The sequence below is a fragment of the Nicotiana tabacum genome, chromosome 18 (assembly GCF_000715075.1).
Source record: "Nicotiana tabacum cultivar K326 chromosome 18, ASM71507v2, whole genome shotgun sequence".
NCBI lineage: Eukaryota > Viridiplantae > Streptophyta > Magnoliopsida > Solanales > Solanaceae > Nicotiana > Nicotiana tabacum.
In genome coordinates this window covers 123,497,873-123,516,372 of record NC_134097.1, presented here as the reverse complement: position 1 = coordinate 123,516,372, position 18,500 = coordinate 123,497,873, and the positions used below count along the sequence as shown (strand labels likewise).

General features: G+C 34.7%; 3 protein-coding genes across 6 annotated transcripts; 1 reads left to right on the top strand and 2 right to left on the bottom strand.

Moving 5' to 3' along the window:
* The first annotated feature begins 33 nt into the window (after window positions 1-33).
* LOC107773383 (uncharacterized) lies at window positions 34-5,905 on the top strand. Of its 3 annotated transcripts, none has more exons than XM_075237227.1 (9): window positions 34-207; window positions 1,886-2,232; window positions 2,724-2,757; window positions 3,022-3,240; window positions 3,659-3,748; window positions 4,405-4,470; window positions 4,556-4,647; window positions 4,751-4,798; window positions 5,257-5,905. In XM_075237227.1, the coding sequence occupies exons 1-9, from the start codon at window positions 55-57 to the stop codon at window positions 5,381-5,383; spliced, it is 1,176 nt and encodes a 391-aa protein (XP_075093328.1). In that variant the 5' UTR covers window positions 34-54; the 3' UTR covers window positions 5,384-5,905. The 3 variants fall into 3 exon arrangements, with proteins under 3 accessions (XP_075093328.1, XP_016448294.1, XP_016448295.1); XM_016592808.2 differs by having other exon boundaries at window positions 38-207; window positions 1,861-2,232; XM_016592809.2 differs by lacking the exon at window positions 34-207 and adding an exon at window positions 248-554 and having other exon boundaries at window positions 1,861-2,232.
* Window positions 5,906-6,214: 309 nt separating this feature from the next.
* Window positions 6,215-10,768, bottom strand: LOC107773384 (uncharacterized). Of its 2 annotated transcripts, none has more exons than XM_016592810.2 (7): window positions 10,681-10,768; window positions 10,371-10,553; window positions 7,896-7,978; window positions 7,735-7,821; window positions 7,374-7,522; window positions 7,136-7,267; window positions 6,215-6,726 (listed from the first exon to the last, which is right to left on the bottom strand). In XM_016592810.2, exons 2-7 carry the CDS (start codon window positions 10,513-10,515, stop codon window positions 6,537-6,539), a joined length of 786 nt encoding a protein of 261 aa, XP_016448296.1. In that variant the 5' UTR covers window positions 10,516-10,553; window positions 10,681-10,768; the 3' UTR covers window positions 6,215-6,536. The 2 variants fall into 2 exon arrangements, with proteins under 2 accessions (XP_016448296.1, XP_016448297.1); XM_016592811.2 differs by having other exon boundaries at window positions 10,663-10,739.
* Window positions 10,769-14,594: 3,826 nt separating this feature from the next.
* LOC107773385 (putative glucuronoxylan glucuronosyltransferase IRX7) lies at window positions 14,595-17,437 on the bottom strand. The gene is made up of 4 exons (XM_016592812.2): window positions 16,776-17,437; window positions 16,324-16,685; window positions 15,920-16,170; window positions 14,595-15,816 (listed from the first exon to the last, which is right to left on the bottom strand). Exons 1-4 carry the CDS (start codon window positions 17,074-17,076, stop codon window positions 15,351-15,353), a joined length of 1,380 nt encoding a protein of 459 aa, XP_016448298.1. The 5' UTR covers window positions 17,077-17,437; the 3' UTR covers window positions 14,595-15,350.
* Between the last annotated feature and the right edge of the window lie 1,063 nt (window positions 17,438-18,500).

Genomic DNA, 18,500 nt, shown 5'->3' with positions numbered 1-18,500 from the left:
TTGAATTTCTATTTTATCTAGTGCCAAGTCAAACACATAAGACTTACTTGGTGAATGGCAGAGAGAAAAAAAAGGTCCTTCACTAGTGTAGAACAAGACAGAAAACAACATAGAATGGATTGGTGGTGTAACAAAGAGGGAAGCAAGATGGAGAAAAGCCCCTATCATTTATTCAATATCATTTTCCCCCATCTTCAGGCCCATAAGGTACTCCTATATCAATTGTATCTAACTAATTAGTCTCAGTTTATAAATATCCAGTTTAATTCTTGTACTTACTCTTTCCCTATTTTGCTAATAATTTGCTATGAAACTAATATTATCAATCTTCTTTCATTAATGCCCTACGTTGTACCCACAAATAATTGAACAGAAATACATCTTTTTGTTTGTTTTAGCAATCCTACATTGACCATGCATATACCTCCAATTTTGCTCTCTGGATTTCCCATCTCTTTGATCCTAGCTCTTTCATGGCTGCAGCTTAGGATAAACAAAAATATTTGAAAGAAAAAAGAGATTTTTTTTGATTGATTCTTCAAGATTTTTTCTGGGTATGTTCTATTTTCTTTCATATTGAGTAAATTGTATGTGTTGCATGTATTCTTTGTGCGTATGTGTTGCCTACAGACTGGAATATGTGTTTTTGAGAGCCAAGAGCATATTCTCAGATTTCACACAACATTTAAAATATTTATTTTAGTGATATAAAAGAAATTATTTGAGTAATTATTGAAAATTTAATTTTATATTGTAACATTGTATCAACGTTTTATGCATGAAAATACTTTAGTGAAATTCTAAATTTTTTTCGGGAAGTTGTATAAAAATAGAGCAGTGTCAAATATTTTAGAATGTTCAAAATGTACAGACTGATGAGGGCGGACAGTGTAAGTGTATTATGCCATGCTTATGTTGTTTCGTATCTTGATGTTGTCTTCTAGTTTTGTTTTTAAACAGTGTTAACATCCTTTTTATGATAATATAGCAATGCTCGCCTATAATCAATGTTAAGGAACTCTCGTCCTTGCTTTTTTTAGTTTTTCTGAAGTAATCCTGTTCTAGGATCCTGCTATCTGCACCTTGAATTTCTTTTTTTAGCTCCGTACATTATCAAAATCGATATAAGAGGATCAGGTTGAATCTCCTTTGTCGGAAAATTATATTGTGCAAATAGAGTAATAATAAACCTTTTTGTATACATATAGAAATTGTTGAATCCTCTTAACATAAGGAAGCTTCTAGTGTAGTGGCAAAGATAGTTTAAACATTTGTTCAGGTCGCAATGGCGAAGCTAGCAATTTCCCCAAGGGTGTTCAAACTTGAAAGAAGTGAAAAAAATTCTCCGACAAAGGGTGTTCAATATATATTATATACCTCTAAAATCTAATATTGTACCTATATACACAGTGTAATTTTTCGATGAAGGATAATCAATTGACCACCCTTAGGACAATGTGGCTTCACCCCTGTCAGATCGCACCTTCAAATCCTATGTGTGGCGTTCTTGCATTTTTTGAATCCCCTTGTTAGTATTTTTGGCTCCGCTATTGATGGATATCATAATGAGTTATCACCAACATCATTCCTAAATTGTAACAAACTTCTAGTAAATTATAACCTATACTAAACCACAGACTATTTTGATTCCTTGTTACATAAAAGGAGTTCTTTAAATTGGTAGGTAATGAATACTTGCTTCTCGTGCTGCAAGCTCTGAAAATGGAAAATAGTTACCTTCAATTTGAGATAAGACATCGTAGTGTCTGAATTTCTTGAATTCTAGCTATAGTTATTGTTACAAAAGAAATATAAACTCAAGCTTTGAACGATTAATATTTACGATAATGTTCTTAACAGGATCTTCATATAACATACTTGGCAGCAAGTCATGATAAGACATACAGCCACTCCAAGTTATTGGTTGACGTGGAGGTTCTCAGTCTTGGGATCGGGGCTCCTTGTAGCTGTAGGTATTTCAGCACTCTTAATATGGAAGTTTGAAGGTTCGCCAAAATGGAGATACCAGGAAAGAGATAATAATAATAATAATAAGAAGAAGAAGAGGCCGGTTGGGTTCTTGTACAAAGACGAAGCTTGGAGTACATGTCACAAAGCAATCAGTCCTGTTTGGCTGCTTTCTTACAGGCTAATTGCTTTCATTTTTCTTCTCTCAATGCTTGTCATGGATGTTGTTCTAAATAGTACAGATATATTCTTTTTCTATACTCAGTAAGCGACATCTCCTTCTTATTTCCCCATATTTCTTCTTGGCTTGATTCTGTTTTGGTTCACTCTCTTGCTAACCGACACTTTTTGGTAATATGCATATTGTGGATTCTGTCAGTAATCCTTTCCCTCTGTAGTACTACTCAACTCCTAATCAAGTTTAGGTTTTCTTAAAAATCAGAATAAATGTGTGCTAGAAATGTTCACTTCCATGGTCGTGTTGTCACTGTCTCTTTAGTTTTGCCTTTTCTTATTTGGTTTTCATTCATGATTAGTTAATATCCTTAGGTCCTGTTGATCAAGTTTCCCTATGATATAGATAGAGTTATACTAGAAGCCTTATTACCTCTTGCAATTATAACTTAGCATTTGAAATACTAAGATAACAATGCCTAATAAATTTCACTTTTACTAGTCCATAACTATTTAACATGCTCATCGCGTGATGCTTAGTCTTATTTTTTGCTTTTGATTATTCTTTTTGTGCTGAACAGGTGGACATTCTCTTTGGTCACTCTGTATTTTGGGGTATGTTACTCAGCAATTGAATCATCTTTGCCAATTCATTTCTGGATATGATCTGGTGGATGTGAATGTCTTAAGATGCATATATAAAACGAAAGTGTTTCTTTCCTCCTGAAAAGGCATACTAACTATCTCTTCTTCATCGCTAAATAGTTCAGGAATATTATTTCATATAATTACAACATTATCATCTCTTCTCCTTGCTCATTTAGCTTCAAGTTTCCCTTATTTCTTTAACTTGGTTATGTTCTCAACGAAATGGTGTAGTTAGGGTCTTCACTCTCCATCTATGGATGTATCCAACATCGGCGCAAGGGTGTTGCTGGTGCGAAAGTTGCCTGTATCGATGAAGAGAAAAACGACGCCCCAACTCTTGAGAAGAATGCAAGTTTACCTGGCATATCCAAGGACTTGAGTTCCAATGAGGAAACTGATGATAGAGAAGTTGCAGGACGTTTGGGCTATGCCTTTCAAATAATTTTTCAGGCATGTCCTCTCAAGATATATTCACCTCGGATTTGTTTTTTCAAAAGTATGGTAAACCTATGTTGCGCGGACTCACCGCACCCGTGTCAGATCCTCCAAAAATGCATTATTTTGGAGGATATGACACACAGTTGGCGACATTTTCGGAAACTCCGAGCAACATAGTGTTAAACAGAATATCTAGTTTTAATCTTCATTTCTTCCTTTCCTTTTTCTTTATACTCTATCTACTTAACCATTACCATACTCATTTATGGCATAGGTAACTTATTATCGTCATTCGTCATAGATATTTGATAAGTTAGTGTTTCCCTTCCTTATTGCTACTGGAAAGTAAGTAAACAAATACAAAGTGGTACTGTCTTTTGGCTAATTTTCTTCTTGTTGTTTTGTTTTGGTCTTGTTCAAAAACTTTTAGATATGTGCGGGTGCTGTGGTGCTTACAGATTGCGTTTATTGGCTTCTTATCTACCCATTTCTCACGCCCAATGATTACAGGTTACAATTTGTAAGTCCTAAGAACTGTGGTTCCCTTTGTTATGTCTTCTTTCTTTATGTTTTACTGGCTTGATCCTATTTCCCTTTTACATTTTGGTTCAATTTGTGGCTTCTTGTATTATTATGCAATAAAGCCTGGCCATGCACTGTAGTGCTAAGTCCAGAATGATGTTCTGGTATACTTTGCTACTCAACTGTTCTAATTTTCGGGTCATTAGCTACCCACATCTAGCCTTTAAAATTTGACAGTTTCTTTTACAATCAAGTCTCGTTTTTCCATTCCTGATTGCGTGGTTGTTCTCACCGTCCTCTATTTTCTTTAGTTTCTGGACATATTTCTACATGCATGGATACTGAAATCCTGAACAGAAGAAAGCTAAGTGCTCTTAGAAGACATGGCAGTACTTTAACTTCACCATTGCTTACTTATGCATCTCTACTATTAGCAGTTCCTCAATTCTGAACTAAAGGAAAAAGTTGTATATTATATGAAAGGAAGGTTTCTATGTCTATACTTCCACTGCAGAGTATGACGGAAAAGAGCATATCTACCTGGATTAGTATTTATTTGTGCTTTGCACATAGTTTAAAAGATGATTAACCTGTGTTCTTCTTTCCCCTTTCTCGCTATTTATACATAAGTTGATGTTCTACCCGTCTGTGCAGCTGGTTGTTGGTATGCATTCTGTCAATGCCATTACCCTGCTTGGCGACGTGATTTTGAATTCTCTTGTAAGTTTGCATTTGTGACTGGCTTAAACTATAAACGTATCCTATGCCCATATCTTGGCTAACATGATCTCTTGCCTCTTTCCAGCGGTTCCCTTTCTTCAGATTTGCATATTTTGTACTTTGGACATGCACATTTGTCGCGTTCCAGTGGCTCGTTCATATGTGTGTCTCAAAGTGGTATGTTTGCTTTCAACATGCTATTCATTATCATTTTATTCAGGAAAAAAGAGCCATTTAGGCATATGCTGTTACTAATAGAGTTCAATTCCTGCTGCAACAGGTGGCCTTATCCCTTCCTGGATGTTTCATTCAAATACGCTCCCTTAGTGTATGTGTGCAATCTTTCGCGTTTATGCTTTTAGTTATTGCAGATATATACCCTCTATGATACATAGAAATGAGCCAGGGGCGGATCCACCTCCCGACCTACGGTTTACGTGAACCCAGTAGATTTTGTCCAAACAGTGTAAATGTGTTCGAAAAATTTACTAACTAAATGTTTTAATGTGAACCCAGTTACTATTGAAAATTTACTCGAGGTCGTTGCAGGAACCCATAAGCATCAACTCCTAGATCCGCCTCTGATTAATGAGCTATTGCCCCTTAGTGTGCGTTACTCACTCTTCATGGTTGCATGTCGTATCCTCCAGAAGTAGTACATTTTTTGGAGGATCCGACACGGGTGGGGCAGTATTTTGGAGAGTCCGAGCAACATAAAAATTAATGACCCGAGTTATTCATAAGCTTATGAAGTGCTTATGCTATTTGCCAAATGTGGAACTGCAGGTATTTGATGGTTGGTGTGTTTCATCTCCCTTGCTATGGTCTGTTTGCCTTGGTAATAGCATTGAAATATTGGTTAGCAAGATTATTCCGGTGGGTGAGTCGGAAGCTATCTGGAGACAGTAAATGAGTTCAAACACCAATCAACAAGTCAAGCATTATTATACACTAGTATTCTTAAATCAAATTATCTTCTTCTTTTTTTTTAATTCTTAGTGCTACTCAAATAAATGAGTAGCACAAGCTATTATATACTATAATTTTTATCACATCCCCGGGTTCTTATCATGTATATAATTTTTTTCATTTATATCCTCGAAACAAAACGAGACTAGAAAGAACACGGGAATTTTCCTATCAATTATTATCCAAGGCAAAAATGCTTTTCCTGTTTGCAAATGCTGGGAGCAACTTTTGGGGCTGCCGGCTGGTATGACTTACAGAAAGTTGATAATCATCAGATCACAAAAGAATGTACCAAGACCAGTTTGTCCTTTTTTTCCCTTTGGATTTAACCCTAATTCCCTTATGTTTTATTTATATTCTGGTTGTCTTGTAAAATAGTTAGCATTTGTTTCGACCTCTGTATATAATTTCTCTCTGAATTATACACATATGCTAAACTTATACCTATTCTATCATCTTACCATGATCCCCAGCTGCCTCTTGAGTTAACTATTTATTATAGAAAAATCTAACAAAATTTCTAGCAAAGATTTTAAAAGATCATTATGTTTAACATTATTGTCGTTTCCTATTCCATTCTTTGATGTAGTGGCTTTATTTTGTTTCCGACTCCATAATGGTATTTAACATTTCCAAACGTGTGGAAACATGACAATTAGAGAAACATAAGAGTTTGTTGGACAGTTAGCTCTAAAGTTATGTTTTCTTAAACAATGATCATACACTACTGTGATTAACAAAAGAGAGAGTTTATAATAGTCAATAGTAATCGCGATTAACAAAAAGAAATTTACTCAAAAGAAAGTGAAATATTTCCAAGTTAAGCAAGCCAATAACTCAAGAGCAATTGCTACATTTTCCAAAAAAAGAATCTAACAATGACAAAGATATTTTAGGCACGACAAACATAATGTTAAGGTGGATTTAAATATGCAAGATAAAGAGAAATCTCCAAACTCTGCCCCTACTTTGAATATGTTTTCCAAGTTGATGTCTTTTTACATCTTTCTGATAGTATTATGAGCTTCCTGGACAACGACAAAAAAAAAAAAAGGAAAATGAAAGAAAACCCAACACCTATTTGCTTGAGAAGTAATTCAAGGTTTCACATTCTCTCTGATGAACTTCTCCAACTGAGAAATTTCTCCGGTCAAACCAGAAGCTTCAGCAACAATTACTCTGTTATGGCACTGCGAAAAAGCAAATGCTTCTCCAGGTACACCAAGCGTAAATTCATTAGCGATATCTGCATCAGATACTGCAGTCCTTGATGTACGAAGCTTGTCGCTGGCTCAATAAGAAAATCAACAAGTTATAAAACAGAACACCAGAAACAGCACTTTAACTAAAAGTTCTGCCATGGTTATAATACAGTGACCTAATGGGTACCCGAGTAAATAAGTAAAATAAAGGATACAACAAAACTTCATGGTGCTGCTATGATATTAACAATTTATAAAGGGTCTCCTAGTTCATTACCAGAAGAAAACGAATAAAGCATGCAACATATTTCACGGTGGAAAGGTTAATTTCAACTCTCTAGAAGGATTTTATTCTTATTTTCTATGTGTACGGATCAGAGTTACGCTTTAACCATACATTATATATGTATGCTTTAGGATAGTCTTCCTCATGTATGAACGGGTAAATTGGTGTTTGTTCTAAGAATAAATGCCATTGGATAGTGTTGCCGTACATTTCTTTCTCCAGCTGTTTCCTGATGAACTCCGTTGTATGGGCAGTTACTTTGTCAACCTTGTTGCAAAGGAGGAGCACTGGAACTTTTTTCTTGACTACACTTGCCTTTGTTAAGATCTCATATAAGTACCTGTATGCAAGAGGGATCATGATATGCAAAAGTCAGTTGTCAAATATCCAAATGCAAATTAACAACTGCTATTATTAAAGCAATATAAGCAGCAAATGATCAGTACTCTGAAGCAGCACGGCAGTTTGGTAAAAATTCCACAGAATCCACCACAAACACAACGCCGGCTGCTTGAGGCAAGAATTCATCCAGCTTCGGCCGAAGGCGAGAGTGCCCTGGGACATCAACAACGTGAATAGGCTTAACTTTCCCTTTCTGCAGCATAAAGTAAAACAGGTCCAAGTATGAGATGTGAAATACGTGAAGGAATTCAGTAAATCAATTACAAAAAACATGTCAAGACAAAAAAGGTAGACCAGTGGCAATTAACAAGATCCATCTTTGCCTTCTGAAGGTGGAGATGACAAGAATGCTGGGGAACTAGTAGAATGGGAAAAGGCGAAACAAGAGAAGACAATGTTCATTACCTTGTCTTTTTCGGAGTTTAGAATAAAACTGCCTTCATTTGGTTCCATTGACGTCACTGTACCCTGATGGGCTGAACCATCTCTAAGCTGGTGTATGCCACATCTAAACAGTTTAGATAAACTCCAAAAAGATTATCCCAGGTCTCATGTCAAAGAGTTACCTGGTAAAAAAGATAAGTTTTGCCGCTTCCACTAAGCCCAGTGAGTACAATGGTGTTAGATGCTGTACGCTTGAAAAGGCGAACTGCAGATAGAATAGTAAACAAAAGGAAATTCTTCATATTTAAGCCTTCAACGAAAGTTAAAATGGATGAGCAAAAATCTAAAACTAATATTATATGAAACCATTCACTGAGGATCATCATAGTGGCATAAGGGTGAAATAGAATTTTACGAAAATGTGGCATCAAATAGAAGAAAAGAAGAACCTAACACAGTCAGTCCTTGCACTCCTTTTTTATAATTTTCTTGGATGTTCTAGGAGAAATGTACGAAAGATGAAAATGTAACGCATACAATCAATATAGGATGGTTAAAACTAAACTTAAGAAAGCAAGAGGAAATTTTTGCAGAACAGGCAGCTTAAGGCCGCTCCCACAGGCAAAGCTACTTAAAAATTTATCAAAATAGTCGAGACGATAAATATCATAGAGAACAAGAAGAAAGGAAGAATTTCCGGGGAACGCCTGAAAAATTGTCGGAAGAATGCTAGGCAGGATGGTGTCACTGAATGAACCAAAAAGGCACCCTTAAATGATGGCCAGAAAGAGACAAGAGTAATGCACTCGTGAAGAGAAGGAAATTTTTTTGGGCAGACAGACGGCATAACACCGCTTGCTGGTAAGTAATAAACTCTAACACCATGAAGAAAAAAGAAGAGAAGAAAACACTTATTGAATTTTGTTACTAGCAATATACAAGAGGACACTATGTAGGAGTTTTAATTTACATGAGATATGGGAAGTTTTATAAATCTCCGGTTTCTGATATTCTCCTTGCTTATAAAATTTGGGTTTCTGACATTCTCCTTTTTATAATTTTCTTGGGATGTTCTAGGAGAAATGTAAAAAAGATGAAAATGTTACACATACAATAAAAAGAGGATGGTTAAAATAGAGAACTGCTACTGAGTGTTATGTGATAAGGATGCCTACCAAAGTTAAAGTAAAGTTCTATAGAATAGTTGTGAGGCCATCAATGTTATATGGGAGTGAATGGTAGGCCTCAAAAGTGCGACATGTTCACAAGATAAATGTCACAAAGATGCAGATCCTAATATGGATGGGCAATCAAACAATATTAAACAAGATTAAAATGATATATTCAACAGAAGGTGTAAGTCGGGGGCAGATTTATAGGCAAAATTATGGGGCACGTGAACCCATGGTCTTTACGCAAAATTAGATAAATGTACATATTTTCTAAAATTGGTATAATATTAATTGGCGGCACCCATGCTCCAAGAGGGTTGTGGTGCACTTGGTTGAAGGTAAAGTTATTTACCAAGAGGTATAGGGATCAATTCTCACTTAATACATTTTTTCCTCCATTTTTTTAGTAGTGCACCCATGTACTAGAAATCCTAGATCCGCTCTGGTATAAGTAGCACACATAGAGGATAAAACGAGAAAAGGTCACTTCAAATGATTCAGTCATGTCCTAAGTTGACTTCCAAATGCTTCAGACTACAGGTGTGAAACCATTGTGAGTTCAGGGGTTAAAAAGGGATGAGGTAGACCCAAAATCACATGGCAAAAAATTGTCTCAGAGGACCTACAATCTTTTGAAATCCATGCAGGCCTAGTGAAAAATAAGGCACGATAAAAGAAAAGATTAATATAGGCGATACTAATTAGTTGGAATTAAATTTTTAAAGTGTTAGTATATTTACTTTAGATCCATTGCTTTCTAGGAGTCTTAAGTCATGCTAGAATTGTATATGGCAGTAGAAAATATAGAAAACTTCTAGTGTTTTTTTTTTAAATTGTTATCTTACATATTATTGCAATGAAGTGAGCTTAAAAGGATAACATGAACATTAAGAATTCATATGGCCGACCCTAACTTGCTTGGGATTGAGGCATAGTTGTTGTTGTTGCATTCTTAAAGAAATTCTTAATGATAAATTTTTGTTTCCGCCAATGATACCAAAATTGATATCTAATCGACAATTGAGCAGAGAATTAAAAAGAGGAATCACCAAAATAACAGTTGATTAATAAAAGAAGAGGGAGTGCGATAGGTTGATGGCTAGCAAAAGCTAACCAAACTATGATGATTCCTCTCTATGCATACAAAAGATTCATAAACCGATACCAACTAATTTGGGATTGAGGTGTCATTCACTAAAAGAATACAACTTTGTTTTTTGTAGTTTGACTAAGATATGCTAACTCAGTTATGTAATCAAAATTTTGCAATCACACAATTTTCTTCCAACACCTTCAGACACAAGCAAACAAAGAAAGGAAAACCTAAAACAAGTTCCAACGCCAAATGAAGAAACCTTTGATTTCCCAAGTCAAACTCAGAAATGAAAATTCAAAAGAATTGGACACATTGACACACCCATGCGAAAATTTAACAAAGAATTAAGGAAAACAATGTAATATTGAAGGGATATTTGAAAAGCTTACTGATAAACAAGAAAATGAGGGTGAATAAAACAACTCCAAGTGCAGTATAAAGTTGAACAGGAGGTGTTTGATGGATGAATTCTTCAACTTCATGTAACCATTGCTGCATTTGACTTTTCAATTGTTCCACTTTCTCCTTATCCATCTTCTTTTCAAAATTCTTCACTCGAATTTAATCTTACCCTAAGAAAGAACGAGACTTTCTCCATTAGATTACAAAAAAATTACAGACAGAAACAGGGAATTAAATAGGAATTGAAATTTATTGAAAGAGGAATATCTCAAGGATCACCGGAAACTCGATACCCACCGGCAATCCAGAGGGCCACCGATGCCTGAGGAAACGAAGAGTGTAGCAAAGTAGTTAACTGAGACGGGTTTATCGATAGGAAATTGGGCTTTAGAATCTGCACAAGTTTTGGGCCTCAGCCCACCAATTTTTGCTAGCAAATAGCACGGGCTAGCCAGTTTTCGGACTGGTCATTCAAAAATAGCTAGCGTTTGCCAAGTCAATAAAAAATAACCACTATTTTGCTGCAACAGAGATCGGTCCAGCATAATATACTGGAGTTCGGTGCACATGTGTATAAACTTCCAGCATATTATGCTGGAACTCCAACACGCAGAAAGTTCCAACATAATATACTAGAGATTCGAGCACCTGTGTATGAACTTCCAGCATATTATATTGGATCGGTATACTTTGCGGGAACTCCAGCATCCAGTATACTTATGCTGGAACTCCAGTATAATATACTGGAGTATCTTCCGGATTTTGAACAGTGTTTTCGTTCAGATTTATCTTTACATAAAAAAATGGCTAAATTTCGATTACTTTTGAAAGTGTGGGTATTTTTGAATGACCACTTGTAAATCTGACTATTTTTTAAATTCTCCCTGGAAATGTATTAGACCGAGTTCTTAATTTAGATATATTTTAACTTCAATTTATCACATTCTGAGTATGATATGGAAATTTAACCTCATATAGCAAAGATATACACCTTATTTATTATAAACTAAAATTATTTTAAAATATTATTTTTTTATAGCTACCTTTTATATTTTATAGCAAAATAGATATTTATGATATATACTACAATTGAAGTGTGAAATACGTTAATTATATTTTTTCTCTCTCTTTCAATTAGCACACGACTCTCTTTGAGCAAAATACCTGCTTCTAATCGTGAATTCTCTGACCGAATATTTTAGGGTTACTGCATTTGAAAATACTTCTAAACTGTTGGGAGAAAAGGGGAAAGATAGAACTTTTCTTCAAAATCGAATTCCTCCAAGGAGGGGCTCGTCGCTCTGAGACTAAGGCCATTGCGTGAGGAGAAACAACGATGTCGGAATAATCCGAGTAGAGCATAGGTACTATAACATGAACGACTGACACTACAATATTTTCTACGCCAGAGAAGATTTGACGGACGGTTTTTTCTTCGTCTCCATTTCTAGTTTTAATACAATGTATACAGTATTTTGCTTGGCCGAAAAACGCCATCTCCGACGACTTTTCTTCTCCTCTTTGCTATTTAGTCACATACAATAATACAAATACATTATATTTTGTACAAATCCACTCAAACACATTGTATTTTTATAAAATATTTTTTTGCCTGTATTTATATATTTCGAATGTCTGTATTTTTTTACTCCAGTTGAATACACTTGTATTCATGCATACTATATATGCAGTATGCATGAATATAGGATATAAACATTGAAATACACTGAATACAAAAATTGAAATAGAACAGAATATAAATGAATACATTTAATTTTAAAATACAGTGAAATATAATCAAATACACTGAATATAAATAAAAATACAGTGAATACAACCAATAAAATATACTGAATACAACAATAATAACATGTATTAGGAATGACAAAAATATTGTTAATATAAATATATTTGAATACACTGAATACAAAATAGCGAATACAATAAATACATACATTGAATCTAATGAATGCGACATTAAAAAACAAAATATTGAAACACACCAAAAACAATAGTTATATATAACTGAAAAATCATTCTAATTAATTGGGTTGATAATGAGGCGTGCTAGAATTTATTTTGTTGAGTTATATTAGGAGTCTATCACGTTAATTGATACTATTTTCGTTATTAGACCGCTGGACAGACCTATTTTTAAGGTGATTGTCGTTCCTGTATTTATGAATGCATGACGCGAATACATGTGAATACAGTCGCGTACAACTGTAACCTCCTATTTTTTAGGCGACTTTTGCTACTGTATTCAAGAATACAATAGCGTGAATACAACGAATACACTATCGTAACAACTGAATAGTAATTATAGGAATTAACTATGTATGTAGTAGCTATAGGAAGTTAATAGCCACAAAACAATAGTGGATTCTGAAAATTATTGTTAAGTCTAATATGTAACTTAGAAGGTAAAGTAAAAAATTTGCTATAATCGGTTAAAGAATAGTTGTAAAAGTTCTTTAATCAGTGCATATCTGGATATAACATAAATTATTATTCTTCCTCTGTCTTAATTTATGGGATGCATTTATCTTTTTAAATTGTTCCAAAAGAATTATATCTTTCTGTATTTAGAAATAATTTAAATTTAAATTTCGTAAAAGAATGATTTATATTATACAAGTATATATGACTTATTGTAAATCACATGTTTTAAAACTCTCTTTCTTAAATTTTATACCTAGTCAAACAACATCGAATAAAATTAGACGAAATGGGTGCTAATTATGGGCCAAGTCAAGCCATTTTGAGTTCTTCTTATTATTATTTTTATTTTATTTTTTTACTTTTTGTTGAACGTGAAAGAAGGTTCAATGAAAATTAGCGCGCCGAGCTGCCCTTCAGGCAGTACCTTATAATAGCTGATACCTATTTTCTCCAAATGCGTCCTTCAAAAATTGATATTGAGAAAGAAAGGGATCAGACAATGGATAATTCAAAAAGGACATAAGATTTTTTTGGATCCAAAATTAATAATTTGATATTACAGAGAAGTTTGAATTTATAATGATGTGGCTATTAAGGGGATAGTTAAGTATGATCTTTGATTCTGTATGAACCTGTTAAAAATAGAAAGTTGGAAAAGCATAAGGCTTGGGAGAAAAAAGAGCATTAATTAAAAAAATTCAAATACAATTCCGACCTACAGGAATCGAACCAGTGACCTAAGGATTATACTGCTTGGTAATTCCAAGCAGAGTCCTCCGCTTTACCAACGGAGCTAAGGTCGGGGATAATGCCTGTATCACCATTCATAATCTGATATACTTCGTATTTAGAAAGCCAAATAGTTGACGCCATTTTTCCTTAAATGTTTATCCATGTTTTGAGTTACTAACTATTTTACTGTGGATAATTGATAAATCCAACTGGTTTATACCTTTAAATGTAATCGGATCAGATAAGACTCCGAGAGAGCAGTCCTACTCAGCACATCCAATTTCACTTTGATCAACAACTTGATGGTATGACTAGATGGTTTAAGGTATTGGTTTACTAAATCGACGTACAATACGTCTTAATCATTCGGCTGGAAAAAAAAAACTTCATGAACTCGCAATTTATAGGCACCTCTTCAGTATTTCAATTAATAATCAAATCATTGTCCTATGAGCTAAATGATATACAACATAACAATACGAGTGACCAAAATGTTATTCGCAAGGATATGATTCACATTATCATAAACTGGTAAGTTAAAACTTGTGGGAAAGAATAAGAAAGGTGGCGTAGAAGACAAATATAGAGACCCAAAAGTCCAAAACATTGCCTTAAAAACAGAGAACCTAGGGGGGACAAAATATGTCATTTGGCCAATTTTACTCTGCAACCCGTGACCACTGAATTATTGAATTACTACTACTACTCTCTTCTTTCTCTTCCCTTTCTAACGTAGTAACGTTTCACCATTAAAATACAACATTAAAGTTTCTGACACATCCTCGCTGTCTCCAAGCTGGTCCTTTCCATATTCTCTCTCCCACTTAAGGGTAAATACTGCATCCCCTCTCCTTTCCCATCTTCTTTACTATATCTCCTCATTCATTGAATCACAGACTCTACAATTCTTTTTCCCACAAATGCCAGTAAGAAAATACAAAAATTCAATATCATTCAACTTGAACATAAACCGGTGTTGCCAAAAGCGAAAAACATAGGAATTTTAAGCTCAAAGTGCAATTAAACTTCAATCTCTATTTATGAAGAAAGGCGCAACTAAAAATTAAAATGCTTATGTAATTCAAGAAAAATAACAAATTCACTCCTAATATTTGTTGTTTAGTACTGTCATGTTCAAGATAGAACTCATGGACATTGAGGCACATCCCTTACTGTCTTACCTAGACTTAAAAGCTTACACGAGACGAATCGTCCTCCTTGGCTTAAATGCACCATATATGAGCCTTTGATAAGGCTGACATGAATATTGTATTATCTATTTCTTTCTAACTTTCTACCTTTCGTATATTTGAGTAAAATTTCTACAAAGATATAAGAACAAAAAAAACAAAGGAATTGTACAGCAAAGCAGAAGCATCCACACTGCAGACCATGCGCATTTTCTCAACCATCTTCTGTCTCTTCTTATTTCCCCCATACCATACCAATAAAACAATAATATTCCTTCACTTCACATGTGCACAACAGAAGCTAATGTCCACCCCAAGCCGCATCTACAACCAATCACATCTTGCCAATTCAGCTTACAATAAAATCTCTCTAATCTTGGACCCCACTTACCAATTTTCCTAACTCTATATACATAAAAAGTGAAAAATATACAGAGTTGTCCTGTCACTCTCTCTCTCTCTCCTTCTTCTGCTAAAAATAAAGAACAGTCCAATACATCCATAGCTGTCTCCCACATTTACACATTTCCACGTCGATTAAAGAGCCTTTCTTAGCTGGCAGTAGATTCTATCCCCATAATATGCTCCACACCTGGCAAAATTCTATTCGTTTGAAACTCTTGACCTGCGATGAGACATACTCAACTTCTGAGTCAAAGCATGTAAAACTTGCCACGTGGCGTCTCCCTCTACCGTCCGATCATGGAACAAGAGGGACCGTGTAATTCTTGGGTCCCACAGCTTCTGTTGTATGATGCTTAAGTTGGTGGCAGCCACGTGTTCAAGAATTGAACCAAGCTTTCCGACGTCTTTCTCCGCCACCGTGACGGAGATATCCGCCCACGGCACGGCGGAGGAAAACGGCAGCTCGATGCCGTCGGCGATGATCACCGGTACACAGCCTAAAACGACCGATTCCACCAGTCTTGGACTCCATGGGGCCCACCCTAATGGACACAAACAAAACGTTGACCGTAATATCTCCGACTGGTAACCGGCAAACCTATGCCTCTTCAGGTAAAATCTCCGATCATTCCCATATTTTTGTAATATAACTGTACGAACTTTCCTGACAATGAAAGGAGAAGATAAAACGGTAAAAGGTCATTATCGACATTTCATAATAAAACAGACCAAAAAGATCGTTCACGGAGATAAAAAATTACACTTACTTGCTGTAATAACGTCCGCTGACATTGTTAGGGTGGACTTCCATTTTACCCCTAAAGAACGCGAAAATATCACGTTTACCATTGACGTCCGACGTGGCCAGCGTTTTCCGTACACTTTCCGGCGACACATACGGCGGAATAACAACATGTTCTGCTCTTTGACATGGGTGATCATATTTAACACCAAACGTTTGTAATATAATCGAATTTCTCAAAATTTCAGGTATCCCATCTGCCATAGCCACATCCTCCTATTAACGAAAACACATAAAGATCAATACTTTAACCTTAAAAGACCATAAAGATGAAAACATCATCTTATTTTTTGTAGGAAAAACAAAAAGATTTCTTCTTTATAGAAAAAATAACAGAACAGTCAATGAAAGCTTCATTTTTGGACTTACCAACGTGTGAAAACAAGCTCCAAAATCATGAGAAGCGACAAAGACATGGTCAGAACCTAAACTACGATTCCAAAATGGAAATTGTGAAGATATTAGCTCAACAGCTGAACCAATAAGAGAACGAGCGTGACCAATAGCTGGGAATCCATTAACTGTGCTAAAATTGCAAGAAACATAAACGGGTACGAAGAAAAAATCAGCTTCCCACGGGTCAAATGTTCGGACATCGCTGTTTAACAAAGCTCTATGTATTGCCACCTCAGATGCAAACAAATGGTTGCTACATCTTTCATTTGTTAACCAATCGCTATTATATTTTGTTGGTAACTCGTAAACGTAAATCTTTAAACCATTCAATGAATCTGAAACAAACAAACAAAATGAATAAAGATTAATACGAGTATTAATGTTAGCAAAAAATAGAAGATTAATAATGTGACGTAATTAATTACCTTGGTGGTGTTTAGGGTATTGAAGAAGAGCTGAAGAGTTGATTGATTCAATGAGAGCACGTGAAGCTTTAGATTGAGAAACGGTAGTTTTAGAAATGAAGGAGATAGTATTATTAGGCTTGTGATTAAAGAGAAAAGAAGCAAAGAAGTAAAAAGAAAGTGAAAACCAAAGCACCCATTTGAAATATCTGTAACAAAAACTTTTCTCTGATGTTCTAACGTTTCTGCTATTATTATGTAATAGCCTCATTCTTACATAGAAACCTCTGTTTCTATTGTTTGTTCTTTTTGGTTCCAACATTTAAATTTCGTTTCTCCCTTCTTAAACCCCTCGAAAAGAGAAATGGTGTGTAGCTGGTGAAATGGGGCTGTCGTTTTTGGTATTGAAGTGGAGATGAAGAAACAGGGGATGGTTTGTTAAGAGTTCGTTTTAACTTGAAGAATAAAGAAATGAACGAATATGTCACAGAAAAAGAATTGACACCTAAAAATAATTAAGTATTGGGGTTTGGTTCAGTTTCTGTTTCCCTAGGAAAAAAATAATAATGGAGGTCATGAAGTTGCAGAGATGGCAGAGAGAGAAAGTGAGAAGAGAGAAAGGGTTTACTAATACAGAAGGGTCACATTGTGATGGAGCAGAATGAATAGCGGCATGGCTCTCGGTTTCGAAGTTGGCTTTTAATATTATGTGTTCTAAGTTTAAATACCAAAATAACCTTTAAGTTTTGAATTTTTTGTTTTTTTTGGTTCTATTAGTTGTCTGTATCAGAAATTCGAATTCGTTCAACGTAAAACTAATTAAAGGATAAAGCAATTTTTTTCATCACCATTCTCGATATTAAGAAAATATTGGATGAATCAACCTTTGAATATGCAAGTTTCAACTATAATATCGTGTGGAAGGTCAAACACTCAAGTTTTTAGTTGGTAAGTATTGATAGGCAGGGGGGGAGGGGGGAGTATTGATAATTGAGTTATATTTATGATCTCATTTATTAGCCATTTCACATAGTTGGAATTAATACTACTAAATTCTTGATAGATATAGTAAGATCCTAGTATTAAAACCTTGGACGGTGAGATCCAGATCTATACAAGTGTGATATTTTGAAAATTGATCTAGCCTTTGAACGTTACTCTCTAGTTTAGTCAAAATTATCAACTTGTTTCTACAGATTTCACATAAAGTGTGAAATATTATGTAAACGTGTAATTATTATTCAAAGTCTGAATTTGAGGGCTTTGGTTATGTTGTTAGATTTGACTAGTATTAGTACACATGCGATGCGCGGACACAAATATCACATTAGAATTTGAGTTATTGAAATTACCTTAAAATTTAAAACTTCCATATAACATGTTTCTTTTTGTTTATATTTTTATTTTATATATGTAACAATCTAACTCCTTGATTTAGTACTTGTATTTTATTTTGTGGTCAATATTAAATAATGCTAAACATATCATGTTTGTGATATGTCTTGTTTGAGCATATTATTTAACAAAATTCTTACTACCACTTTATGTTTCACAGCAAATTCGAATAAGTTTTATCCTTCTACATTTTCACCCAAAACAACTCTCTCTTTAATCTTTGCTTATAGTTATTGCATTATCTATTACTTAATAATGTTATATTCATGTGATCTTTTATTAGCTTACCAATTGACTTGATATCTTGCTTATTACCCTTTTGATAAACATATATAAATATAATTTTTTTAT

Excerpts from the sequence above, each read along its gene's own strand:
- LOC107773383 (XM_075237227.1), top strand. The coding sequence starts at position 55 with ATGGCAGAGAGAAAAAAAAGGTCCTTCACTAGTGTAGAACAAGACAGA. Across the intron at positions 208-1,885 it reads CCCATCTTCAGGCCCATAAG|CAAGTCATGATAAGACATAC; the intron begins GTACTCCTATAT and ends CATACTTGGCAG. Across the intron at positions 3,241-3,658 it reads CCTTTCAAATAATTTTTCAG|ATATGTGCGGGTGCTGTGGT; the intron begins GCATGTCCTCTC and ends AAAAACTTTTAG.
- LOC107773384 (XM_016592810.2), bottom strand. The coding sequence starts at position 10,515 with ATGGATAAGGAGAAAGTGGAACAATTGAAAAGTCAAATGCAGCAATGG. Across the intron at positions 7,822-7,895 it reads AAACTTATCTTTTTTACCAG|CTTAGAGATGGTTCAGCCCA; the intron begins GTAACTCTTTGA and ends GGCATACACCAG. Across the intron at positions 7,523-7,734 it reads TAAACTCCGAAAAAGACAAG|AAAGGGAAAGTTAAGCCTAT; the intron begins GTAATGAACATT and ends TTTATGCTGCAG.
- LOC107773385 (XM_016592812.2), bottom strand. The coding sequence starts at position 17,076 with ATGTTGGAACCAAAAAGAACAAACAATAGAAACAGAGGTTTCTATGTA. Across the intron at positions 16,686-16,775 it reads ATACCCTAAACACCACCAAG|ATTCATTGAATGGTTTAAAG; the intron begins GTAATTAATTAC and ends TGTTTGTTTCAG. Across the intron at positions 15,817-15,919 it reads AGCGGACGTTATTACAGCAA|GAAAGTTCGTACAGTTATAT; the intron begins GTAAGTGTAATT and ends TTTCATTGTCAG.